Source organism: Lathamus discolor, unplaced genomic scaffold (genome assembly GCF_037157495.1).
Source record: "Lathamus discolor isolate bLatDis1 unplaced genomic scaffold, bLatDis1.hap1 Scaffold_70, whole genome shotgun sequence".
NCBI classification, from domain to species: Eukaryota; Metazoa; Chordata; class Aves; order Psittaciformes; family Psittacidae; genus Lathamus; species Lathamus discolor.
This window is the reverse complement of record NW_027069385.1, coordinates 98,048-124,062: the sequence shown is the minus strand read 5'-3', so window position 1 is coordinate 124,062 and position 26,015 is coordinate 98,048. Positions and strand designations below refer to the sequence as shown.

Here is a 26,015-nt window from a genome sequence, read left to right as displayed (position 1 = left end):
TGGATCAGAGCCCAGTCCCCATATTCCCAGCTCCAGATTCCCAAAAGTATTGTCCCCAACCTTGAAGGCCCTGGGGATCCAGTCCCACAGCACTGGAAATTGTGTGATGGAGGGAGGACATTCCGTGTCCTTCCAGCTAATGGGGGGCTCTCGGTCCTTCCCAAACTCTGGAAAAACCTGGCAACACACACACAATTCCCAAGAAACCCTGGAATTTAGCTCATTCCAGAGGCATTGGTGGTCTCCTCATCCCCACCAGGGGTTTTCCTGAATAAGGGGGAGGATTTAAGGTGGAATTTAGGCACTGGGTCCATGTCCATATAGCCATTCCCTATGGATCTGGGATTGTATTGCTCCTTCCCAGCCAGAGCTGAAGGGATTTGGGTGCCATGTCCAGTGGGTGGCAGTGAGGTAGCACTTTTGGGCTTGACCAAATCCAGTTGGAATTAATGAGGGATCCAGTGATGGATCCATGGAAGACCCCAGCTCCAGGGCACAATTAAAGCTGGATTTGTTGGGAATTGGATCCTGGAAGCTTCCATTGGGATCTCACTAAGGCCAAGGCACAGATTTACAACCTTAATCTTTATTATTTGACATCTCATAAAACTAAATCTCCATTTAATTCCCATTTTAGCCAAAAATAGTTGGAAGTAGCTCTGGAATGCCAACAGGAACAAAACCCCACCAACAAAAAGAGGGATAATACACAACCAGAGTCTCTGGATTGAGCTGGAATCTCGGGAGCAGCCGAGACAATGAGAGAGGATAAGGGAGCAAAAATAAATACAGGAGCAGGAACGTGGGTTAATTGCTGGGGAATGGGATGGAGACCCCAAAAACAGGGAATACGGCAGGGAAAAGCGGGATGGACTCCAGGTCTGGACACCAGCCCCGGTCTGAGGGAGGTTTGAAGTGAATCCCAGAGGAATCCAGCCGCCTCAGTGCAACCAGCGATGGGAGTTGGGGAAGGTGATGATGGGAGGTTGGTTCAGAATGAAGCCAAGAGCTTCGTGACACGAATCCCACCGGGATGTCATCCACTGGGAATGGGAGAGAAGAGCTCCTGGCAGCAGGAGAACTGCCTTTGAGGTGGATCCTTCCCTAATTCCAGCCCAAACCTGGCTTTGGATCCCGGGAGGAGCCACTGGGGGAAGGAAATGGATGCAAGACAAGTGCAATGCCAGATCCCAAAGCAGGATCCAAAGGGCAGGAAAAGCAGTGCCAGATCCCAAAGCAGGATCCAGATGGAATCCAAGGGGCAGGAAAAGCGGCGCCAGATCCCAAACCGAGATCTGAGGGGCAGCAAAAGCAACGCCAGATCCCAAAGCAGGATCCAGATGGAATCCAAGCGGCAGGAAAAGAAGCGTTGGATCCCAAACTGGGATCTGAGGGGCAGGAAAAGCAGTGCCAGATCCCAAACCCAGGATCCAAGGGGCAGGAAAAGCAGCATCAGATCCAAAGGGCAGGAAAAGCGCGGGATCAGGCACAGATCTTGATGCGGGTGCCCTTGGCCAGGATGCGGAAGAAGGGGAAGATGCGCTCGCGGAAGGAGGCGTTGAAGGTGTGGATGTGGCTCATGTTCTCGGCGTTGTAGAAGCAGAGCTGACCCCTCTCATAGTCCAGGTAGACCACGAAGCGCCGGGGCCGCTCTCCCGGTGTCAGGAATGTTTGCTCCGTGGCCGTCAGCGCCTGGAAGCGCTTCCCATTGGTGCCCACGCACCAGATCTCCCTCTTCTGCTGCGCTCCCATCGGCTTCTCCTTGCGCCGCGTCGTCTCCCGGGCGGCTCCCACCGCCCAGCCCCGCCTGCCGCCCACTTCCACTTCCCAGTAGTGGCGCCCGGCGCTGAAGCCCTGCGCTCCCAGCACGCAGAATTCCCAGTCGAAGCGTTTGGGATTGTCGGGAAGGTCCTGGCGCCGCTCGCCCAAGCGCACGCTGCGGCGGTCCAGGGACAGGCTGAGCCGCGGGTGCGCCGTGTCCGGGTCCAGCGTCACCTCCGCTGCGGGACACGGGGAGGAAGGGGTTAAGGGGAGCCCAAAGCCCATCCGGGAGCCCAGTCCCAGGTCCTGGGGATGGGATGGGGTTACACCGCTTCGATCCTCCCAGTTCCTTCCTTTTAACCCCAAATTTCCTCCTTTTAACCCTCAAATCTCAACTCCAGGATTGGCTCCAGCAGATGGGAAGAGGGCAGGAAAAGGAGGTGCTCTGTTTCCAGAGGAACCCCAACCCCACGGAGAAGGAATCCCACCATCCCTGTGGATCCAACCCGCTCACCTTGAGGGACTTTGTAGAAGACCTTCTCCATCTTCCTCATCACCACGTCCTGCAGGAAGTAGTTGCGGTATTTCTTCCCCACGTCCACAGGCACCATCTCGGGCTCCTGGAATTTCATGTTCTCACATCTTGGGAAGGGGAAGGAAAAGCGGGATTGAGCACTGGGAACAGGGAAGGGAACACACACCAGGAGAGGGCAGAGATCCAGGCTACAACGGTGGCTGCTTGTCCAGTGGACGGGATAAATGATCCCTATGGACTCTTTAAGATCCCTTTCCCAGCCTTTCCCCCTCTCCTGTATGTCCCCCATCATCCCTAAATCCCATCCTCCTGCTTCCAGGCGCTCCCATCACCACATTCATTCCAACATCCATATGACACCCAGGTTCCAAACTCCCCATCGAGGCCTTTCGCCCCACCGCAGAAAAGCCATTTAGAGCAATGGGAAGTGACTGACCTGATGAAAGTGCCTTTGATGTCCTGGGCAAGGAGGAATCCAGGTGGGAAATGAAGAGAAAGAGAAAGATCATCAGGAGGGAGTGCACCCAGAGGGGAAGGATCCCATCCATCATGGAATGGTTTGGCTTGGAAAGGAGCTTAAGACCATCCAGTTCCAACCCCGGTCACGGGGCAGGGATACCTCACACTAGACCAGGTCACCCAAGGCTCCATCGCACCTGCCAGGGATGGAGCATTCCCAGCTTCTCCATTCAACCCATGCCAGTGTCCCACCACCCTCACAGGGAAGAGCTTCCTCATCTCCAACCCGAACTTCCAGTTCCATCTCCCCTTGTCCTACCCCTGCTGCAGCCCCCTTGAAGCCGCTCCGAGGTCTCCACCAGCTTCTCTGCTCCGGCCCCCGTGTCCTCATCCCGTCTGCCACGGGAGCTGCTCCAGCCCATGAACACCCTTACCCCAGCTCCCCGGCACAGAGCCCCGAGGGGACCGGCTCCCTCGGTCCCAGGGGAAGCAGACCTGGAGCAGCTGCAGCCCTTCCTGCCGGCTCTTGTCCTCGGCCTCGGCCAGGAGACGGCGCAGCGCCGCGCTCTGCTCCTGCAGCAGCCGCACGTTGCTGCTCTGCCGGCCCAGGAGGCTCTCGTAGCGCTCCTCCAGCTGGTGCAGCAGCAGCACCTGCTCCCCGACCAGGAACTGGTGCAGCAGCTCGAAGTCCGACTCCAGCTCCTTGATCTCCAGCTTCATCTTGTCCTGCAGGGCCAGGAATGGGGCGGGAAGACCGGGCGCAGGCACCGGAGGTGCGCTCCGGAGCGCCCAGCGTCACTGAGCAGTAATCCCGTAGGGAAGCGGCTCCCGCGACCCATGAGATCCCCAAGGCTGCAGCAAAGGGATGGCAACGCCTCCAAGAGCTCAGATCCATGGGGAAAAGCTGTCCACTAATCCCACCACTTCCACACCCTCCTGGCCCCAAGGGGGGGTTGTTCCTCGGCAGGTGGAAGGCTGCGAAATGGGAGCTGGACGTGGATCTGACACGGCTCTCGCATGGATCTTACCCTCAGCTCCGTGATCTTCTCCTCCTCGTTGGATTTCTGCTTCAGCACCAGCTCCAGCTTCTTCTTCAGCGGCTCCAGGTGGCTCTGGAGCTTGTTCTGAGGGAAAACCCACACCTCGGGCTTGGGAATTCCCTGCTTTTTGCCGCCCCATCCCCCTCCTTCCCCTTCCAACCCCCCTAAGATCTCCAGGGGCTGCAATTCCAACGGGATCAGCCTGAGGGCTCCTCATGGGCATCCTCACCCCATCCATGAGGGCAGCGTCACCTTCGGGAGGTGCAGCATTAAGGGAGGGCTGTGCCGTGGGGCTCAACCCTCAGGCAGGCCAAGGAGCTGTGCTCCCCCGGAACCAGCCCCACGCCATCACATCCACGCGGCACCGGCTGAGCTCACGTATTCCCTATTGGAACGGCTCCATCCAGCTTCACCTCCATCCCCAACCTCCCCATCCCAACCCTACCCAACCTGTTCCCAGTGACCCAACCAGCCAGGCCAGACCCACCCCACGGCGCAGCCCCATTCCCCCCCCGCCAAGATCCCATTCCGCACCTTGTAATCCTGCACCACCTCCTCGAGCGGCACCACGCTGTGGTGCTTGTGGCTGCGGGACTCCCTGCACACCACGCAGATGGCTTCCTCGTCCACCTCGCAGAACAGCTTCAGCGGCTCCTGGTGCCGCTCGCAGCGGCCGGGGGGCCCCCCCGGGGCAGCGGCGGGGCCGGGGGGCAGCAGGCGCTGCGGGTGCGGGTGCAGCTGCCGGATGATCTGCACCATGTTGGCCAGCTGCAGGTTGGGCCTGAAGCTGCGCTGGAAGAAGGTTTTCCTGCACTGGGGGCACGTGAAGGTCTGCAGGCGCTGCGGCTGAGCGGCCCCGAGGGGCGTCGCGGGCTGCTCCTCCTCCTCCTCCTCCTCCTCTTCCTCCTCCTCCTCCTCCTCCACGTCCTCCTCCATCACATCCTCATCGTACTCTTCCTCCCCGAAGTACAGCTCCCCCCGGGCCCCCCCGCCCCACATCCCCCCCTCCTCCTCCTCCTCCTCCGCGGGGTCCCCCCACAGCTCGGGGTCCTCCTCCTCGCTCCACATCTCCTCCTCCTCCTCCTCCTCCTCCTCGGCGCCGTCCTCCTCCTCCTCCTCCTCCTGCTCCACATCCAGCTCTTCCTCCTCCAGCTCCTCCTCCTCCTCCTCCGGCGGGGCCGGCGCCTCCGCGTCCCCCCCGGCCCAGAGCTGCGCGATGCAGCGGCGGCAGAAGTTGTGCCCGCACCCGATGGACACCGGCTCCACGAAGTAGTCCAGGCAGATGGCGCAGATCGCCTCCTCCTGCAGCGTCTCCACCGGGTCCAGCCGCGACCCGGACCCCGCCGCCGGGGCCGCCATAGCGAAACCGCGGCCTCCTCCTCCTCCTCCTCACGGACCCGGTCCTCCCGCTCACCGCTCCCGGAAGCGCCGCTCTGGCCGCCGCCGGGGCCGCTCTGTCCCTCGCCGCGCCGCCGCCGCCGCGGCTCCTCTCTATGGTACAACCGACAGAAACCACCGCGGCGCTTCCGTCTTCCGGCCTCTATGGGCACGTGACAGGAAGTGTTGCTATGGAGAGCGACTCTCGCTTCCGCGTTGAGGGCCCCCCCCCTCCCACCATGGTGGGCGCCAGGGGTGGGTTTGTCTACCCGCACAACTCGGTGCTCTGGGAGGACTGCTCTTGGGGAGTGGGCGTGGCTTCCCCCTCGCGGCTCAGTGGGTAGAGCGCCGGACTTGCAAGGCGAGGGTTGAGGGTTCGAGTCCCGCTCGCGGAGACCTTAAACCTTCACAATTCACCCCAAAGCGCTTTTTTGGTGCCCCCGCCCGGCTTCGCCACCTCCCGAATCCCCCCTGGGGGGACTCCCGGAGCGGCCGCACGCTCGTAGCTCCGCGGACGCAGCGCCTGTCCCAGCCCGTTTCTGTAGTGTAGTGGTTATCACGTTCGCCTCACACGCGAAAGGTCCCCGGTTCGAAACCGGGCAGAAACAGTCGGGGTTTTTTTGCTTCTCTTTCCTTATTTTTACTTTCTCACCTTCACATTCCCGTTCCAACGCCTCAAACGCGCTCTCCCGCTGCGGGCAGCGGGGAACGGGCGCCCCGGGGCCGTGCGGGGTCCGGTCCCGGTGCCACCGCGATCCCCTCAGGACAGGAGGGGGCCGGCCGGGGCCGTAGCAGCAGCCCGGCTAGCTCAGTCGGTAGAGCATGAGACTCTTAATCTCAGGGTCGTGGGTTCGAGCCCCACGTTGGGCGCTTGGTTCCTTTTGCTGCTGTTGCTCTTCTTTCTCCCTCCGCACCCACTCCGGGGGTCTCCAAGAGCATCTCAACCGAAAGCCTTTCAGGTTGGGTCCGGTCCTGGTGCCTGACCGAGGGCAGGGACCCTCCGCGCGGTTGTCTGGGGGTGCCTGAAGCCCTTCTCGGCCGGCGTTGGGATTTCTTGGTGCTGAGGGATTCGTCCATTCACTTCTTGCGGCTTTCCAAGGGGAAAGCAAAGCGTTGATTCCTCATCTGCAGCGAAACCAGCGACTTGAGCACGGGAGGAGGAAGGGAAGAGGGACAACGCGTGGATGTGTCCGCGTAAAGCCCCTGGCTCCGGGGGTTATCCCACCGGGAGCTCGACCGGATTTACACCCCGCTGGAGCAGCCCTGCCCTCCCCTCTGCTATCTCTCGGCTCTTATCTGGCTCCAGACCAGCTGAACCCAAGCCAATGGGAGGCGAGGAGGAGCATCCCCCCCGCATCATTCCCTCTGTTGGGAGCTGATTCCCCCGCTGGCACCCAGAAAGCAGCCGCAGCAGAAGCCATGGCCGCGCAGAGCCCCGCGGACGCCCTGCGCAGCGAAGCCTCCTGCCCCGTCTGCCTCGGTTACTTCCAGGACCCGGTCTCCATCCCCTGCGGACACAACTTCTGCCGCGCCTGCATCTCCCGCTGCTGGGAAGGGCTGGAAGCGCCGCTCGCCTGCCCCCAGTGCCGGCAACCGGCGCCGCAGCGCAGCCTCCGGCCCAGCCGGGAGCTGGGCAACATCGCGCTCATCGCCCGAGGGATGAGCCCAGGACGAGGAGGAGGAGGATGGGGGTGGGAGGCGCTCTGCGGGCAGCACCAGGAGGCTCTGAAGCTCTTCTGCACCGAGGACCTGCAGCCCATCTGCGTGGTGTGCGACCGGGCCCGCGCCCACCGCGGCCACAGCGTGGTCCCCATCGAGGAAGCAGCGGAGAAGTACAAGGTAAAGCCCCACAGAGCCAAGGATTCCAGGCCTGGGCGCTTCCCGGGAGGGTTTTACTGCAGGGACATTGGGGGTTTGCAGGGGTCCCATCAGGTTCCCCCCACTTGAATCCGTTCACCTTTTCCAACGGGGAGAAGGCAAAAAGGCCCGTTTCCAGCCTTTTCCTCTTGGAACGCTGCTGTTGGCTTGGTTCAGCTGAAAGACTGACACTGATAGATACCCAAAACGTGTAAAAAACCCATATAATTCATTTTATCCCCTTTTTAAACCTGGTTACAGCCATTAGTGAGGCGAATTTTACATATTCATCCCCTTATTCCCTATTTCTTTAGTTTCAGCACAAAGGAACAACTTTTTCCTGCCTTCTCCCCTTGTTTTCCTGCTGCTCCAAACCCCTTCTCACCAGAACCCTCTGCGGTGTCCAGCATCGCGTTAACACGAGGGACTCCTCGCTGCGTATTCCCAAGGGAAATCCCCCCCGCACTTATCTCGCTCTCGCAGGCCTCGTGTGCTGCTGATGCTGTTTTGCTCTTTCCTTGCAGTGGTCGCTTATGGACTTTCCTGCCCCTCTTGCCTTTGCTTCGTGCAGAGGAACCGGTGTTCAGGCAAAGCGTCTCCCCTGGGAGACAGGGGCAGGAGTGATTCCAGTGGGGAAAGCCCCTCCAAGAGCATCTCTTTGTCCCCAGGAACAAATCCTGAGCTGCCTGCGGGCTGGGAGGGAGGAGAGGGAAAAGTACCTGGAAAGCAGGAAAGCCGGAGGCAGGAGGAGCCCGTACCTGGTGGGTGCCCCCGTGGGGAGCCTCAGCAGGGGTGTCCCCCCCCCCCGTGTTTTGGGGCCAGATCCCGTGTGTTTGCTATGCAGAGCATGGAGCCCTTTGCCCTGGGCTCCTGCCAAGCCCCACTTTATCTGCTGGGGTTTCACATGGGCTGCACCGCGCTGATAACACTGGGGCTGCTCTGGGAGCAAAGTGCCCGTTGGCTTGCACAGGGACATGGCCGGGAGGGGCCGCCCCTCTACCCTGTACATCCCCCTCTGGCAGAGCCCACCTCCTGGGGAGCCCCACACCCGCAGCCTTTTGCACCCTCACCTTGACCGAGCGCCCCTGAGGACGCGGTACCAGGGACCAGCCGCGAGGTCTCCTTGGGTCTGGTGGGGTCGGGGGCAGCTCCATCACCTCCTGCTCATCCCCCGGAGCCCCTCCGGGCTGCAGCCGCGCGGGGCGGGGATGGGGCCCCGGTGGGGACGGAAGGGGGGCAGTTTGTGCCGCTGCTCGGAGCCACAGGGAGCCCGGGGGGGGGGGCTCCGCCGCTCTGAGCCCCGCTGCCCCCGCAGGACCGGAGCCGGGCCGAGGGGGCGCGGCTGGCGGCGGAGCTCCGCCGCCTGCAGCGCTTCCTGCGGGAGCAAGAGCGCCTCCTGCTGGCCGAGCTGGCGGCGCTGGAGGGCGCCCTCGGCCGGGCGCAGGAGCGGGCGGCGGCGCAGGTCTCGGCGGAGATGGCCCGGCTCGACGCCGTCCGCGGGGAGGTGGAGGCAGCGTTCCAGCAGCCCCCGAGCCGCGTCCTGCAGGTGCGGACGGGAGGCTCAGCCCCCGTTCATCCCTATGGGGCACGGGGGGGGGCACCCCATGGCCGTAAGAACGCGCAGGAGGCGCAACACCCTCAGAGCAGCTTCCAGTACCTGGAGGGCGCCTGTGGGGATGCTGGGGGGGACTCTTCGTCAGGGGCTGCAGTGACAGGACAAGGGGTAACGGGTTAAAACGGAAACAGGGGAAGTTTAGATTGGGTATAAGGAGGAAATTCTTTCCTGTGAGGGTGGTGAGGCACTGGAATGGGTTGCCCAGGGGGGTTGTGAGGGCTCCATCCCTGGCAGTGTTCAAGGCCAGGTTGGATGAAGCCTTGGGTGGGATGGTTTAGTGTGAGGTGTCCCTGCCCGTGGAGTGGGGTTGGAACTGGATGATCTCGAGGTCCTTTCCAACCCTCACTGCTCTATGATTCTAACACCCACCGCGCCTCTTCCTGTGTCTCCTCTCTCCTTCCGCCCTTAGGACATCAGAAGACTCTTGAAGAGGTAACTCGGCTCCTCCTCACTCTGCTGAGGGAACGCCGAGGTCGGGGTTTCAAACCACGTTGGTGCAGTGGTAGCACAATGGGCTCGGAAACACCCCTCCGGTGCTGGCCTGGGGGAAGCCAACTGCAAAGAGAAGGGAAAGGGCAAAGGGGGGGGCTTGATGTGCTCCTGGATGAGGATGCTCAGCCCATCCCATGGCTTCTCCCACATGGTTTAACGGGAGCAGAGCACCTCAGCCGCGGCCTTTGCTCTTTCCAGCTGTGAGATGACGACGTTCAAGCCCCCGGCAGAGATTTCCTCCCACCTGGAAAGGAGACTCGAGGACTTCGTGCAGAGAAACGTGCTGGTGAGGGGCACGTTGAGGAGGTGCCAAGGTGCGGAGCGGGGCTGGGGGCTGCGGTGCTGCTTTGGGTGCCTGGGGACACTGGGTTTGTGCTAAAGCAAAACCCGCCTGGTGGCTGCTGTGGGTGAATGCCGATGGGGTCTACCCAGAGGAGGACACCGGGAGCCCGGCCTGCAGCAAAGTGGGGGCAGAAGAGAGGAACAAGCTCAGCAAAGGAGGCTCCTTCTCTCCCGAGAGCCTTGCACCGTCCAGCCCTCACCCCTCAGTATCCCCCCTAAGTCTCCCATTAGCTGTTCCCCCATCCCAAGCCTATAGGATGGAGCTGCAGCCGCTTTGACCCCTACACCTGATGCTGTGAAATCTCTTTCCTCTGCAGACAGCCTGATGTTTAAACTGCAAGAGCCAAGTAAGTCGATGGCAGGGGTGGGTTTGGCTTGTGGCAGAGATTCCCGTGGGATAACAATGCAGGAGAGGAAGGGTGACAGCATCCCCGTGTACCCAGGGGACGAGACATATGGTCCTTGTAAAGCCAAATGCCCCCCTGGGAGCCAAAGAAAGAAGAGCACTTGTGCTCCCCCTTCCCTCCCCGTACATCTCCCACCATCCCCTCCCCGTGCTCCATCCTTCATCCTCGCCCCCTTCTCCTTCCACCCAGGAGCATCCCAAGGGCGTCCCACCCCTCCCCATGCCCCCCCCCCCCCATGCAGCACCCAGAGCTGGGAGGGATAAAACCACCTCCATCCCCTCCCTTGTCCCGCAGCCAGCATCACCCTGGACCCCTCCACGGCTCACCCCAACCTCCGCATCTCCGAGGACCTCAGGGAAGCCCGGGGCCACCTCCGGGCGCAGGACGTGCCGGACACCCCATGGCGCTTTGACTACGAGCCCTGCGTGCTGGGGCAGCCGGGCCTCACCTCGGGCAGGCACTTCTGGGACGTGGACGTGGGGCAGGGGGGGGTCTGGGCGCTGGGGGTGGCCCGAGCATCCATCCCCAGGAAGGGCCCCCTGAGCCTCACGCCCAAGGACGGGGTTTGGGCGCTGGAGGCTTTTCACTCCCTCACGTCCCCCCGCGCCAGCGCGCGCCCGAGCCCCGTCCCCAGCAGGATCCGGGTGTCCCTGGACTACGAAGGGGGCCGGGTGGCGTTTTTCAGCGCTGCCGACGAGGTTCCCCTCCTGGTTTACACCAGAGCCTCCTTCAACGGGGAGAGGCTCCTGCCCTGGTTCCGGATGGGGATGGGCGCTCGCCTGCAGGACATCAGCCGAGCGCTGCCCTCGGAGGAGCAGCCCCCGGGCGGGCAGCTCATGGCCCCTCTGGACTGGGTTGGGTTCAGGTTCCCGCTGCGGATCTGTCCTTGAGGCCATGGCAAGCATCGGACCTCACCAGCGGGGCCACGTCCTGCGCGATGCCCTCGCTGAGGGTGCTCAGAGCATCGCGGCCGAGCGACGCGCAGCTCCTCTCTGTGTCCGTCGGGAGCTGTGGGATGAGGATGGGGAGATGGGGACGCCGGCAGCATCGGGCAGCACGGGCGGGATGGAGGCAGCGCGTCGGAAGGAGGAGAATCCCGAAGGAGCACTCGGCTTTGATGTTCTTTTGAAGCTTATTTTTGGCTCTAATGGCCTGAATCGTCCTGTTTAAACCCCTTTGCAAAGTGTTTTCTTCCCAACACCAATCTCCAGGCAGATCCAGAGCCTGTTTTCCCAGGGGAGGTGGCCTTTCCCAGCCAACCGCCTCACTCTGGGAGCTGATCCCAATCTCTGCCACATTCCTGTGTCTGGCTTCAATAAAAGAACCCTTTGGTGCGAACTCTCTGCCTTGCTATGGGTGGATTATTATGGGTGCATTTCATAGCCTCTGGGACAGCAAAGAGGGGTGCGCAGGGTGGTGCTCAGCCACTCAACTGGGAGCTAAAGGGAAACAACCCAACCGGGATGAATTCCCTCAGAATTGATGGTGTCTGCTAAGAAAGCCCCAAAGAGGAAGAGGCATCCTCCAGACACGCGTTATCCCACCCCACTCCTCAGGAACACAAGGTACAACCCCCAGATCCCATTGGAACTGCTTGATGGCAGGTAGAGATCCCCGTTTCCCTTCCTCCTCCAGCCCCGCAGCTCCCTCCATGTCCCTGCTCCCTTTCCGGCTCTGTCCCAGCTCTTCCATGGTGTCCTTACCCTGGAGGTGCGGCCTGCAGACATCTCCAGCTGGTTTTCCAGGTCCCATAGGCGCTTCCAGGGCACAAGCGTGGGCTCCTCATTGAGATGAAAGGAGCAGGGTGGGAGCCAAGCGGCCCCAAGCTCCCAGTCTTTCTGATGGGAATAGCTCACTGGGAATGGGACTTGCACCTCCAGTGCTGGCCAAGCAATGGCAGTCATCCCTTCAGCGGGGTCTCCACACCTCCCAGTTGCTGCCATGCAGATACGTATCTATTGATGGAGCTTATCACAGGGTTATAAATGGCTTAGAAACAGCCCCTGCGAGCTGGGAGCCAGGATGGGGCTTCTTGGAGGGCACAAAGTGATGGGCACATCCACGACCTGGGTGCTAATTGCACCCCATTGAGTCCCAGCCCCTCTCCCAGCACCTACAAGGCTCTGGGTGCACAATTCCCTCCCTGTTTTCCCCATCCATGATCCCACCAAGAGCTCCCGGAGGCTGGAATGTCTTTTGGGGATGGATCTGCCTAATTCCCATCCCTAAAGAGAGAGAAGGGAGAGGCAGGAAGGGGCAGCCCTCGGGATAGAAGGTGCTTTGATTCCCTCCTAGCACATCCCCACCCCCTGCACGGCACACAGACCTGACCCACAGGCTCAGCGCATCCCTGCTCCAGGTCTATTATCCAGCACTGGGGAGGAACTGGGAGGGAAAGATCCAGCCCCATCAAAGGGGCAAACCCAACAGGTTTGGGCCTTTTAAGCTCACTTTGGAAGAGCTTCAGGTGGAGCTCGGGAGCTGCTCCGGAGGGGGAGAAGGTCTCCGAGAGGAACAGAACCCTGGAGTGCAGGAAACTGGAGGGTCTGGTGGGTACCAAGGTCCCTGGGCATTGACACAAGGGCTCCAGGGTCAGATCTTTGCTCCCTGTTGCTTGCTCTGCAGCATGGATGTGATGGGGAGCACGGGGCTTTCACCCCAAGCTCATGGTGGCTTCTTTTGCATAAGGTTTAATGGGAAAGCAACGATGGGGATTTGGGCTCCTGAATGATGTTTTCCTGTGGGAAAGGCTTTTCCCATCCCGTTGCTCCTTCGTTTGCGTCTCCAAAGGGGAGGGGAGAAGCTGAGCCCTGGTGCTGCAGGTCCCCAAAAGACTCTTTTCTTCTTGCTTTCCCAGCTGGAAGACCTGAAGAATGAGATTGAGAAGAGGCAGGCCAAAAGTGCCACCAAATTCCCAGAGAATTCCCAGCTGGACGCCGAGGCACAAGGGCGAGAAGAGAAGAACCAGCAACCGGTGAGTGAATTCATCCCATGTACAGGGGTTTATGGGGAGGGGAACTCAGTCCCACTTTGCTTCTATTCCCTCTGTAGATCCGCAGATCCCAAGGGGATGAAGGGAGGGGGATTTGCAGCCTGGAATGATGAGGGAGAAGGGAATGAAAGCAGGGGTTTGGAGAAGGAGCAGTGAGGGCTGATGATTCCCTGTGGGGTGGGGAGAGGAATGTGATAGTGCAAGGAGCATCACCTGCGACGGGCAGCCCAGAGCATCAGGTCCATGGGCTGAAGCTGGGCAAGCAGCCTGTGGCCACGTTCCTTGAAGGTGTCTTGTGATGTAAGAAGTGTCCACCCTGAGCTTCCTTTTCTCTTTCTCCCTCCCCCAGGACATAAGGAGCACCGTCAGCAGGTGCGTGGCCTCTCCAAAAGGCTGTTCCATGGGGTTTTCCAAGAGCTGTAACCGTGGTGGAGCAATGCCTATGGTGGCTGCTTCCGGGGGTCTGGAAGGGCGTTTGGATACCACCACCACTACGTGCTCATCGCCTCATTCCTGCTGGCACCAGCTTCCCCTGGTGATGACGATTCCAAAGGTGAGGTTTTCCCCTTCCCTAGATGTGGAAAAGTGAATTTCCAGCTCCCAGCAGATGCTTCTCCGAAGTCAGAAGAGAGATCCTGTCACTTCTCCTGGAGGAACGGAGCGCTGAAGGAGACCCTGAGGAAGCTGCAAGGTACGGAAGGGCTTGAGGAGGGGAACTGCTTGACCTGTGTTGGGAGAGCTGGAAGAGCCACCCATAGATCACCCTGGATATGCTTTGGGAATGGAGACGCTGCAGTGAGGAGCCCTGGGATGGAGGAGATGGGGAACAAAGGGGTTTCCTGGTCAGAAGGTTGGTACCCACATTTATCACTATCGATTGTCCATGTCTTGCCCTGATTCCTGAAGGATGCTCCTGCTGGAGCTCCCTGTCCAGCCTATTCCAACCCCGGAAAGGGCTGACATGAGAACACAGGAGCAGCCGTACCTGTCAGGTGAAGGTGGAACCCAAAGGGCCCAAAAGAGATGCGGAAGGAGGGGTATGAAAATCAGGACAACCCAGCGGGTTTTCCCAGCCCTGCAGCTGGAAGAACCCCCCCTCCAGGGCAAAGCCGGCTGATTCCATGAACATGGAAATTGGGTGGCCTAATTCAGCGCCAGCTCTTAGCTCTTTTTGTTGTTTAAGCTCAGCTGAACCGGTCTGGTCTCATCCTGTGGTTATGCAGGAGACATCCCACATCCCTTCCCTTCTTTCTTCTCCCAGCGTAGCCTGAAGCCCGCAGGAGCCTGTTGCCATTCCCGTGTGCGTTTCCTTTGGCGATTTGCTGGTTAAAATCAGCTTTTATGCTTCATAGAATCATAGAATCATAGAATCATAGAATCATAGAATCATAGAATAGTTCGGGTTGGAAAGGACCTCAAGACCATCCAGTTCCCCTTCCCTCGCTTTGGGATGCTTCTGCCTTGGGATGCTTCTGCCTTAGGATGCTCCCATGTGGGATGCTTCTTCCCCTTGGATACCAGCCCGGATCCTGCTGCCTCCTCCGCTCTCCCCCCATCCCTGTTTCTAACCCCCTTATCCCGCACCCGCAGCCACCGTGACGCTGGACCCGGACACTGCCCATCCCGACCTCATCCTGTCGGAGGACGGGAAGAGCGTGCGGCGCGGTGCGGGCCGCCGGGCCGTGCCGGACAACCCGGAGCGCTTTGACTACTGGCCCTTCGTGCTGGGCTGCCAGGGCTTCGCGGCCGGGCGGCACTGCTGGGACGTGGAGGTGGGCGACAGCGGGGACTGGGCGCTGGGGGTGGCCCGGGACTCCATCCACCGCAAAGGGCACCTCAGCCTCTGCCCGCAGGGCGGCATCTGGGGCTTGGAGAAGTGGGGGGGGCAGGTGCGGGCGCTCACCGCCCGCAAGGTAACGCTGCTGCCGCTGCGCTGGGTCCCGCGCAGGGTCAGCGTCCACCTGGACTACGGCGGCGGGACCGTGGCGTTCTTCGACGCCGGTGAAGGGGGGCTCATGTTCATCTTCTCCCGCGCGGCCTTCACCGGGGAGAGGGTCCGGCCCTGGCTCTGGGTGGTGGGGGCCAAGTCCCAGCTCAGGCTGTGTCCGTGAGACATGGCGGGGAGCATCCCCTGACCCCAACCCAGAGCGGCGTCCCCTAAACCACAGCAGCATCCCTTAACCCTAACCCCAACCCAGAGCAGCATCCCCTAAACCACAGCAGCATCCCTTAACCCCAACCCAGAGCAGCATCCCCTAAACCACAGCAGCATCCCTTAACCGCAACCCAGAGCAGCATCCCTTAAACCAGAGCAGCATCCCCTAACCCTAACCCCAACCCAGAGCAGTGTCCCCTAAACCACAGCAGCATCCCCTAACCCTAACCCTAACCCAGAGCAGTACCCTCTAACCCCAACCCAGAGCAGCATCCCCTAAACCACAGCAGCATCCCTTAACCCTAACTCCAACCCAGAGCAGCGTCCCCTAAGCCAGAGCAGCATCCCCTAACCCTAACCCCAACCCAGAGCAGCGTCCCCTAAACCACAGCAGCATCCCTTAACCCCAACCCAGAGCAGCATCCCCTAAGCCAGAGCAGCATCCCTTAACCCCAACCCAGAGCAGCGTCCTCTAACCCCAACCCAGAGCAGCATCCCCTAAGCCAGAGCAGCATCCCTTAACCCCAATCCAGAGCAGCATCCCCTAAGCCAGAGCAGCATCCCTTAACCCCAACCCAGAGCAGCATCCTCTAACCCCAACCCAGAGCAGCATCCCCTAAGCCAGAGCAGCATCCCCTAAGCCAGAGCAGCATCCCCTAAACCATAGCAGCATCCCTCAACCCCAACCCAGAGCAGTGTCCCCTAAACCACAGCAGCATCCCCTAACCCTAACCCAGAGCAGCGTCCTCTAACCCCAACCCAGAGCAGCGTCCCCTAAACCACAGCAGCATCCCCTAACCCTAACCCCAACCCAGAGCAGTGTCCTCTAACCCCAACCCATAGCAGCATCCCCTAAATGACAGCAGCATCCCCTAACCCTAACCCAGAGCAGTACCCTCTAACCCCAACCCAGAGCAGCATCCCCTAAGCCACAGCAGCATCCCCTAACCCTAACCCCAAACCATTTCCTCTCTTCTCCTCCAACACATTTGATACTAACGATGGACATCATTAGTAATAAAATACACCTGATTTCCCCCTCGTTGTCTTTTCCTCTTGTTAGGGCTGCAGCAGGCAGGAGAGCAGGGCGGTACATGGGATGTCCTTATGTACCTGCAGGGGGCCTGTTGGCCTTTCTGTGTGCAGGCACGATCAACTCACTGGCTTTGTGCAAGGGAAGACCACGAACTGGATTTAGTCAACCAAACCCCCACCTCTAGAACCTTGCCATTCAGAAGCAGCAAATGACCAGGCAGAGGAGAACATGACAGCATCTAAATCCTTTTACTTCATCTAAAAGCATAAGAGGGAGAAGCAGCCAAGCTGGTGTGAGATGCTGTGGCTCCATTTGATGCCCTGATTTGGGGGTGACCTCTTGGGACACTGAACCATGGGGATGCTCATCCCTTTGGCATCACAGGGGATGGAAACAGAGGCTAGAAAGGGCAATTTAAGACCCCCAGAGTGCTGGAAATAGGGATACTGGGGACAGGAAGCTTGTGTTTGGGTGAGAATGGAGAGCCTCATGGACACAATGTGATGTGGGCCCCTTCGCCCCACACCAGGAACCAGGGATGGATGCTCTCCCCTTTGAAGGAGGCTGCTGGGAAGGTGAAGATCAGGGCTCTCTTATCAGCATCAAAAAATGCCACCTGACCCCTGTCGTAGTCCAGGGAGACCTGGACCCTGGTGGGGACCTGGACCTGGTACAATGGGATGCGCTCGAGGGAGGTGAGAGCCCAGAACTGCCCCTCGCAGAGCCCCATGGACCAGAGCTCCATCCCGGGGCCCTCAGCAGCCTCCTCCCTCCTCCTGAGGGGCTGTGTGGCCACGCCGACAGCCCAGGAGCCCCTGGGGGCCACCTCCACCTCCCAGCAGCATCTCCCCATGGTGATGCCCTCACTGCCCAGGACACAGGGGTCGGTGCCCAAGCCCTCAGCACAGGGGTCCTGGCGGGCATCATTGTCCCACCTCACGCTCCTCCCGTCGGCCGACACCACGAGCTGGGGATGAGCTGTGGATGGGTCCAGGGTCACCTTCACTGTGAAGGGCAGAGAGAGAGCCTCAGAGGAAACCGAACAGTGTTGCATGGCCCCAGGGACCATGTAGCACCGCCATTGGAGGTGCCGGTTGCTTTCCCCATCCCACAGGGCTCAGGAGCAGCTTCCCAAGGGAAAAACAAGCTGGAGGGCAGATGAGTGGAGACCCCCATCCTTTAGGGTGTTTGGTGCCAAAAGTGTGCATTTGGTCCCTGACCACCCCGATGTGATGGCTGGAGCCAGTCCTCATGCGGCTCCATTGAGAGAACGGAACCCATCAGCACCTTCTGGTGAGGACTCCCTGACTCCTTAAGGGGTTTTTCCTCGCTTCCCATTCATCACTTGATTCACACACAGATGAACCCATCCCGGGTTGGGCTCAGCCTTCCCTTGGCCCTTCCCACTCCCTCACCTCCGGGAGATGGGGACTTACTCTTTTCTGGCAGCTCAAACATCAGGATGTCTAAAGAGGGGAGAAGAGGAGACGTGAGCTGGTGTAACAGGAAGGCAGGGTCGTTCTGCATGCTCAGAGCACGCACGCACCTTGGAAGCTCCTCAGGGTCTCCTCCAGAGCAGTGTTTCTGTCCCTGAAATGGCTGATTCTCTTCTCCAGCTCTGGAAGCAGCAGTGGGGGCTGCTGGAAGTTCTCCATTTCAAGCCTAGGAAGGAGGATGGGACAAAGAGGGGAAGGATTCATCTCCCCAAAGAGAGACCAGGAAGGCTTTTGTGCACACTTTGGTGCAGGCTTTGATAACCCTGGTGCATGGGCAACCATGGGTAGAGCTCAGGGTGCACACTCAGGGATCTGTCCCCAAAGCCTCTGGGTGATGCCAAACACAAAGTCTCAATCCCTCCCAGACAGATGCCTGGGGAGCCCCATACCTGCTCAAGGTGCCTCTGATGTCCTGGAAGGGAGAGAGGGAAGAGGGAGCTCAGTGAATGGCTCTTAGTAGGAAAACATCTGCTGAAGCACCAAGAGTGAGGAGCAGGGCACAGCCTGGGCTTGGCTGCATCACGGGGCCCAGATGGTGGTACCCAGGTAGCGGTCGCCTGGCTCCTCACCTGCAGGAATTGGTTTGCTGGCTGCTGGCTCTTCTCCTCCATCTCCTGGATGCAGGAATCCAGGCGGGAGATCTCCTGTGTCAGGCTGGTGACGTTTTCTTCCTGCAGCTTCTCAATGTCCCGCTCCAGGTCCCTCAGCTGAGCCAGCAGATGCTGGGCATGGTCCTCCAGGAAGAGCCGCAGCCCTTCCAGCTTGGATAGGACCCTCTGGCGCTCGGCTGCGGTCTTCTCCTGTGAGGCGGGGATAAGGGAAGGGAAGGGAAGGAAAAGGGGATTCTACCCATCCATCCATCCATCCATCATCCATCCATCCATCATCTATCCATCCATCCATCCATCCACCATCCATCCATCCATCCATCATCCATCCATCCATCCATCATCTGCCATCCATCATCCATCCATCCATCATCCATCCATCCATCCATCCATCATCTGCCATCCATCATCCATCCATCCATCATCCATCCATCCACCATCCATCCATCCATCCATCATCCATCCATCCATCATCCATTCATCCATCCATCATCCATCCATCCATCATCCATCCATCCACCATCCATCCATCCATCCATCCATCATCCATCCATCCATCCATCATCTGCCATCCATCATCCATCCATCCATCATCCATCCATCCATCATCCATTCATCCATCCATCATCCATCCATCCATCATCCATCCATCCACCATCCATCCATCCATCCATCATCCATCCATCCATCCATCATCTGCCATCCATCATCCATCCATCCATCATCCATCCATCCACCATCCATCCATCCATCCATCATCCATCCATCCATCCATCATCTGCCATCCATCATCCATCCATCCATCATCCATCCATCCATCATCCATTCATCCATCCATCATCCATCCATCCATCATCCATCCATCCATCCATCCATCATCCATCCATCCATCCATCCATCCTCCATCCATCCATCCATCCATCCATCATCCATCCATCCATCCTCCATCCATCCATCCATCCTCCCATCCATCCATCCCGTGTATCTTTTACGCAGATCTCTTGATCTGCATGCAGCAGTTGATTCCCTGGCAGGTCTCCAGGCTCTGCCCATTATGCACCATTTGGTTTGGAACCTGGAGCAGGACCCCAGCCCCAGCAGGATGATCTCCCATCTAAAGCCAGAGCCTGACATCCAGACCCCCCCTTACCAAGTACTCCCAGTTCCTCCTCATCTCAACCTCTCGCACCCCCAGGAGTTTGTCTCGCTCTTCCTTCAGGGCTTGCAGACGGGCCTGGATTTGTCCCTAGGGAAGGAGAAAGGTCTCTGGAGTTTGGGCTACCCAAAAAGGGGATTGTGCTGTGGTCAGATCCAGAGACTTGAACTGCACAGAAGGGGGGTTGGGACCTCAGCCCTCCACCCCCAGAGCACCAGATGAGAACTGAGAGAGCAGAAGCACTGGTGCATGCCCTGCGCTGTCATTCTGAAACAGGCTGTGCGGGAAGCATGGAGGGGGGGACGCAAGAGTTCTGCCCCCTTAGCGCAGCCCTGGGTGAGGGCAAGGCGTTCCGCAGCCGGATGGCAATGCGCTGCTGCCGGAGCACCAGGCCCCGTTGTACCTTGTATCCCTGCGCAGCGTCCTGCGCGGGGAGCATCCTGTGGGACCGGTGCGCGCGGGACTCCCTGCAGATCGCGCAGACAAAGGCTCCGTCGTCCTCGCAGAAGAGCTTGAGAGGTTCCTGGTGCTTCTCACACCGCTCCCCTTGCGCCGGGTCCCCGCCGGCCGCCTGCGCGCTCAGCCTCCGCGCCGCCTGCAGCACCCGCGCCAGCTCCCGGCTGGGGTGCAGCGTCCGCTCCGGGGCCGTCTCCCGGCACCGCGGGCAGGGGAAAGGCGCCGTGGACCATTCCCAGCAGCGGGAGATGCAGGCGCGGCAGAAGTTGTGCCCGCAGTGGATGGAGACCGGGTCGCGGAAGTACTCGAGGCAGACGGGGCAGGAGGCTTCGCTGGGGAGCGCCGTGGAGGGGCTCGGGGCAGACATCGGGTCCGTCCCCCCCCTCGATCCCCGCCTCGATGCGAGCCCTCCGGCAGCGGCTGCTTTCGTTTGCCTTCGAGCAAGGGAAAGGCGTTTCCTTTCCTCCCCCCCCACCCGCGGGGGGGGGGCAGAGCCAGAGCAGAGCGCGGCTGGGATGGGGGAGCGGGTGCTGGCTCTTGGCAGCATCCCCCGAACGGTCCCTGCTCCCCATGGTCTGTACGGGCCTCCCGGTACCCACCTCCGCGCAGGAGGAAGGACAGGGAAAGGGATCCCTGCCTGAGGGGCAGACCCACATCCTGGGAAAGGGCCGGGCTTGGGAGCAAAGAGGGTGTGGGGAGGGGGCTGTGTGTGGAAAAGGTGCCGAAGAGCAATGGAAAAGGTGGGGAAGAGCATCCATGGAGAAGGTGCGGTGCTGCAGCAGGAAGAGGAGCAGGGGACAAAGCAGCATCCTCAGTGCAACCTGGGGGGATCCATCCCAACACCAGCCCCTCTGCACGTCCCGTTTGTCTACATCAACCTTTAGCTCCAGGCTGAGCAATAAAAGAAGTCTCGAGCACGATGCTGAGCCCCAGGTTTCAGTGTGAGCGCTCATGCACACAACTAACAGCAGATGTGCCGTTCTCAGATGTGTCACTTCATCACCCAGCCTCAGCACTGTGCAAACAAGTCCTGTCTCGTTGCTACAGCTTTGCAGGGGAACCACGACGCACAAAAGGCACCTTCACATTTACATTGCTAAAAGGGTGCGTGGTCAGCGACTCAAGGCTGAACCAGCATCCTGCTCAAAAGGAGAACTGAAAGCAGCAATAAGTGGTTATAGCTGCACGTACACGAGCAGGAAGGAGGTGCCGGCAGTGGCAAGGAGTGAAGGGTGGGATGGCAACCCAGGAAATGATGTTTGTTCTCCATTGAACCTCTTTCCCCCCCGCGAAAGGGGGGTTCTCCCTTCATTCCCCATCCCAGAGAAGACCCATTGCCCCTCAGCACTGCAGCTGCTCCCCTGCTCACATTCAGCTCCCGTGGGGCCGGAGGCACCGCTGGGGCAGGAAGTGAAACCCGTCCCATCATCCCCACCACCGAGCCCATGGCTGCAGCCAGCCCTGCCCAGAGCTTCCACGATGAAGCCTCCTGCTCCATCTGCCGGGGCCTCTTCCAGGACCCCGTCTCCATCCACTGCGGACACAACTTCTGCCGGGGCTGCATCACCCGCTGCTGGGAGGGATCCGACGGCAGCTTCTCCTGCCCGCAGTGCAGGGAGACGGCGCCGCAGAGGAACCTGAGACCCAACCGGGAGCTGGCGACGCTGATCGCGGTGGCGCGGAGGCTGAGCCTGCAGGCGGGCAGAGCCGGGCACCGGCTGTGCCACGAGCACCGGGAGGCCCTGAAGCTCTTCTGCGAGGAGGAGCAGAGCCCCATCTGCCTCGTGTGCAGGGAGTCCCAGGTGCACCGCGGCCACAGCGTGGTCCCCATCGAGGAGGCTGCCGAGGAGCACAAGGTGGGGAGTGTCCGTGCACGGCATGGCCAGGAGAAGGGGACCAAGGTCAAGGGGGATGCCCTATGGGTTGCTCTGCTCAAGGATGGGTTGATCTGCTTGAGGAGGGGTTGATCTGCTCGAGGATGGGTTGATCTGCTCGAGGAGGGGTTGCTCTGCTCGAGGAGGGGTTGATCTGCTCGAGGATGGGTTGATCTGCTCGAGGAGGGGTTGCTCTGCTCGAGGAGGGGTTGATCTGCTTGAGGAGGGGTTGATCTGCTTGAGGAGGGGTTGATCTGCTCGAGGAGGGGTTGCTCTGCTCGAGGATTACCCCTTGTAGCGATAGGACAAGGGGTGATGGGTTTAAACTTAAACAAGGGGAAGTTCAGGTTGGAGATAAGGAAGATCTTCACTCTGAGTGTGGTGGGACACTGGAATGGGTTGAATAGAGAAGGTTCGGATGAACCAACCCCGGCAGCATTTAAGGCGGGTCTGGACTGGGTTTGGAGCAGGCTGCTCCAGTGGAAGGTGTCCCTGCCCATGGCAGGGGGTTGGAACTGCGTGATCTTAAGGTCTCTTCAACCCAAACCATTCCATGATTCGATGTTATTAAGCAGGGAAGAACCTGAGTTTGTAAGAGATAAACCTGGATAGGTGGGATGGGGGCAGAGGGATGGACCAGCTACAGGGAGGAAATGCACACCAAGGTGTTTCTTCTCCATTCAGGAGAAACTCCAGGCTCACCTGCAGGTCCTGAAGGACAGGAGAGAAAAGCTCCTGGGGCTGAAAAAGGCTGAGGAAGGAAAAAGCCTGGACCTCCTCGTAAGTGTCCGTTCCTTCCCTTTTGGTTGTCCCTCTGGCCATGGTGATGGATGTGGAGACACCAGATGTGCCATGGCCCAGGAATGTCCTCTCCATTGGTCAGGGGCAGCAGCGTGTCCCCAGGGCAGGTCAAACACAGTCCCATTCCCCCCACATCCCTGCTCCATGCAGGCTGGGAGCACGGGTTGGGTTTTCCCAGGTTATCGTGCACCTTCTTTCTCGGTTTCCTCACATGTGGAGCGTGTTCCCGCATTCCCCCTCCTAATTCCTGCAGGAAACAGGAATCACCCGATTGCCTTTCCTTTGCCTCAGTTTCCCTTCCCCCAACTATTTATGTGCCTCTTCCTTTGCTGCTCAAAGCATTTGGGAGCAGGGATTATGGTCCATGGGACATGGAAGTTTTGGAAGCTTCTGGCAAAGGGAAGCCAGAAAGAAGTCTGGAAAAGGCAAACAGAGGCGGTTTAGTGCTCCCCGTGCCCTGGAGCGGGCTCCAGGCTCCAAGTCACCCATAACCCATCTCCCTCGCGGTTCCCCTGCCCCATCCCTGCGTGCGTTCCCTGCAGGAACAAGTGGAAGCGGCGCGGCACAAGGTTGTGTCCCGAGCCAAGGAGCTGCAGCGGGTCGTGGCGGCGCAGGAGCGTCTCCTCCTGGAGCGCCTGGCCAAGCTGGACCAGGACATCGTGAGGAGGCAGGAGGAGAGCATCAGGAGGCTCCTGGAGGAGGTTTCCTCCATCAGTGAGCAGATCCGTGAGCTGGAGGAGAAGAGCCAGCGGCCGCCGTGCGAGCTCCTGCAGGTGAGGAAGGCTTGAGCCCCACCGGTGCCAAGCGCAGGGCTCAGAGCAGTCTGAATGCTCCTTTAAGGACACATCTTTCCAAGTGCTTTGGGGTTTTAATGGGTTTTCTTCCATGTTCACAGCATGGCCCAACTGCCCCAGTGGGTGTTGCACATCCCCGTTTAAATCCCTGCCTGCTTCAATGGGGATGGGTTCATCCACATGGTTGCGCATCCAACATGTTGTCTGGGTTCCTTCATATGCAGTGGAGGAACAAGAGGCGCCCACTTCACTTTTAGGCTGTCACGAACCCCCCTGCACCCACCTCCAGGCTCTGTTTAACGGCTAAAGCCTCATTAAATGCTGCTGCCATAGCCTCATCTCACCCTCAGCAGGGCTGCAAGTGCTGTAGGGCTCGTTTTAGACCCACCATTTAGACAGAGCAGAGCCCTGAGGTCACCCCAGAGCCCTGTGGTAGCTGCTTGCTGCTTGAAGCCAGGCTTTGCTCTGACCTAATGCTCCTTCTCTCATCCTTCCCTTGCAGGACAGCAGCAACACCTTGAGCAGGTTCGTGGCTCCTTTCTGGTGATGTTAATGTCCTTTATCTCTGCGGTGGTGACACTGATGGGCTCCAGAACCCCAACAACTGTGACCCCTGTGTGCTAGGGACCATATAGACATACAGGAGACAACTAGGACACTGCAAAAGGTGCTGAAGATCAGGGGAAGGCATCAGACGGGATGACGGCACCTCCAGCTCAGCTGCAGCAGAGCTACCTGCCCCTGCAGGGCTGAGTTATCCCTCCCTGCCCTTGTGAGGCCACCAAACCCAGCAATGGTTAAACCCTAAGGACCTAGGACCAAGCCTTCATTCTAGTCCTTATTGCTTTAAAGGAACCCCCAGGTGAAAGTGAGTCACAATGGCCATTATGAGCAAAGGGATGTTCTCAGGAAGGTCTTCCTTCTCTCCAGGCTTCAGGAGGATGGAGCCCAGGAGCCAGCAGAGGCATCGCCTGGGCTGGGGCAGAAACCCAGCGTTCTCCCTCCGAAAAGCACTGCCCTCAAAGAGATGCTGATGAAATGTAAAGGTACAGAGAGGCTGGGGAGGGTTGAGGCTGGGGATGGTCTGTCTGCAGCGGGTCTGAAGGAGGAGATCTCGGCTCCATAGAAGTGCCATGGAGAGATGCTTCCATCAGGCCCTGCGGAGCTGTGGCTGTGTCAGCACGGCAAGAGGTGCTTACTGGGGTGGGAGAGGGCAGGTTTGCCTCTGGCAGAGCTTGGGGGCAGAGTAAACGTTGGGGATGCTCCTGCAGGGTCGCCACTGCCTTTGGAAATCACCTCTCAAGGGTGAGCATGGCACATATTTCCATGTGGGAATATCACAAAGGGGGAGCAAGGGGACACCCACGGGTGGCCACGCTCCAAAGCCTTACTTTTACTCCAAAGCAATGCAGCTTGCCTGCTCTTCCCATCTTACTGATGGGCACGAACCCGTTCCTGCGCTGCCCCAGCGAGCAGGACCCGGGAGCTGACGCATCCCAAGGGACGGGGGGGGGTCAGGTGGGGATTCCCGGAGCTGCCGCAGTGACGCTGCTCCTCGCTCCCCCCGCAGTCAGCCTGACGCTGGACCCGGACACGGCGCATCCGCGGCTGGTGCTGTGCGGGGAGCACAAGAGCGTGAGGTGGGGGGGCACCCGCCGGCCCCTGCCCGACAACCCCGAGCGCTTCGACTCCTCCCGCTGCGTCCTGGCCCGCGGAGGCTTCAGCACCGGGAGGCACTACTGGGAGGTGGCGCTGGGGCACGGGCAGGTCTGGGCCCTCGGCGTGGCCAAGGAGTCGGTGCGGAGGAAGGGGCGCATCAGCATCAACCCCACGGAGGGGATCTGGGCCGTGGGGCAGTGCGGGAGCAAGTCCCAGGCCCTCACGTCTCCCCCCGTCCCCATCGCCCTGCCCGCTGCCCCCGCGGTGATCGGGGTTTACCTGGACTGCGAGGAGGGGAGGGTGGCGTTCTTTGACTCCCATAACGGGGTTCCCATCTTCAGCCACCCCCCGACGGCCTTTGCAGGTGAGAAAATCCTGCCCCTGCTCTGCCTGGGCAGGGGCTGCCAGTTCACGCTGTCCCCATGACCCCCCATGGGACAGCATCGCCCGAGCGCAGCTCGCTGGGGTCCGGGGATGGATTTTGGGAGCGTGAAGGATGGAAAAGTCTCCTTTCTCCATCATTTATGTCGACAAGAAGCATCGGTTGGCTCAGGGGGATGCTCTGCTCCCCAGAACAACCTGTCCTGCTCTGCTGGTGCATCCGTGCCCATAAACCCCTTCCAAACCCTCTCTGTTGGAGGACAGGGATCAAGCTGAGCCACACACGCACCTCTCCAATGTAATCCAAGGATGCGATAGGCAAGGTCTGGTCTGATAGAAGGGTACTTTAAATCTCCAGGAGTACCTGCATCCCTCGTGCGAGCTCGTGTTGGCATGGAGAAATAAACCCTTCCCGAGGCAGAGCTGCCTTTAGCCTCTCATTGAGCAACAGCCCCGGGATGAGCTGTTGGTGGGTGAATATCTGGGGCTGTAAGGAGGAACCAAGGGGGATGGAGGGTGATCATGGGAGCATTTCCCAATGGATTGAGTCATAATGAGGAGCCAAAGTGCATTCTGGAAGCTTGGCTGTAAGGAGCAGCAGACGATAAAGGTGTTCTCACCAGCCTCCACACATCCCGGTGCGCGCAAACCCCTCTGGAAGCCGCTGCACGGCCACAGGTGCTGTGCTTGCATGGACGGAGCAGCTCTGCTCCTTCCCTTTG

The 26,015-nt window shown here is 59.8% G+C and overlaps 3 protein-coding genes and 2 non-coding genes across 8 annotated transcripts; 4 read left to right on the top strand and 1 right to left on the bottom strand.

Moving 5' to 3' along the window:
* Positions 1-570: 570 nt before the first annotated feature.
* Positions 571-20,248, bottom strand: LOC136006781 (uncharacterized). Its single transcript, XM_065664835.1, has 20 exons — positions 19,732-20,248; positions 19,323-19,418; positions 18,134-18,364; positions 17,954-17,976; positions 17,615-17,730; positions 17,505-17,534; positions 16,562-17,073; positions 14,506-14,976; positions 10,801-10,893; positions 10,212-10,592; positions 8,187-8,569; positions 7,415-7,590; positions 6,658-7,067; positions 5,825-5,975; positions 4,330-5,180; positions 3,784-3,879; positions 3,251-3,481; positions 2,733-2,755; positions 2,276-2,403; positions 571-2,000 (listed from the first exon to the last, which is right to left on the bottom strand). The coding sequence occupies exons 1-20, from the start codon at positions 20,149-20,151 to the stop codon at positions 1,483-1,485; spliced, it is 5,340 nt and encodes a 1,779-aa protein (XP_065520907.1). The 5' UTR covers positions 20,152-20,248; the 3' UTR covers positions 571-1,482.
* On the top strand, positions 5,708-5,780 carry TRNAV-CAC (transfer RNA valine (anticodon CAC)). Its single transcript has one exon. It is a non-coding gene; the product is annotated as a tRNA-Val (tRNA).
* On the top strand, positions 5,970-6,042 carry TRNAK-CUU (transfer RNA lysine (anticodon CUU)). The gene has a single exon. It is a non-coding gene; the product is annotated as a tRNA-Lys (tRNA).
* On the top strand, positions 6,338-11,223 carry LOC136006813 (zinc finger protein RFP-like). 4 transcript variants are annotated; one of them, XM_065664880.1, is made up of 7 exons: positions 6,338-7,011; positions 7,698-7,790; positions 8,345-8,575; positions 9,054-9,076; positions 9,335-9,450; positions 9,796-9,825; positions 10,180-11,223. In XM_065664880.1, exons 1-7 carry the CDS (start codon positions 6,592-6,594, stop codon positions 10,773-10,775), a joined length of 1,509 nt encoding a protein of 502 aa, XP_065520952.1. In that variant the 5' UTR covers positions 6,338-6,591; the 3' UTR covers positions 10,776-11,223. The 4 variants fall into 4 exon arrangements, with proteins under 4 accessions (XP_065520952.1, XP_065520951.1, XP_065520954.1 ...); XM_065664879.1 differs by having other exon boundaries at positions 7,554-7,790; XM_065664882.1 differs by lacking the exon at positions 7,698-7,790.
* Positions 19,697-25,847, top strand: LOC136006815 (E3 ubiquitin-protein ligase TRIM39-like). Its single transcript, XM_065664886.1, has 6 exons — positions 19,697-21,640; positions 22,343-22,438; positions 23,002-23,232; positions 23,756-23,778; positions 24,184-24,299; positions 24,824-25,847. Exons 1-6 carry the CDS (start codon positions 21,230-21,232, stop codon positions 25,336-25,338), a joined length of 1,392 nt encoding a protein of 463 aa, XP_065520958.1. The 5' UTR covers positions 19,697-21,229; the 3' UTR covers positions 25,339-25,847.
* The last annotated feature ends 168 nt before the right edge of the window (positions 25,848-26,015 follow it).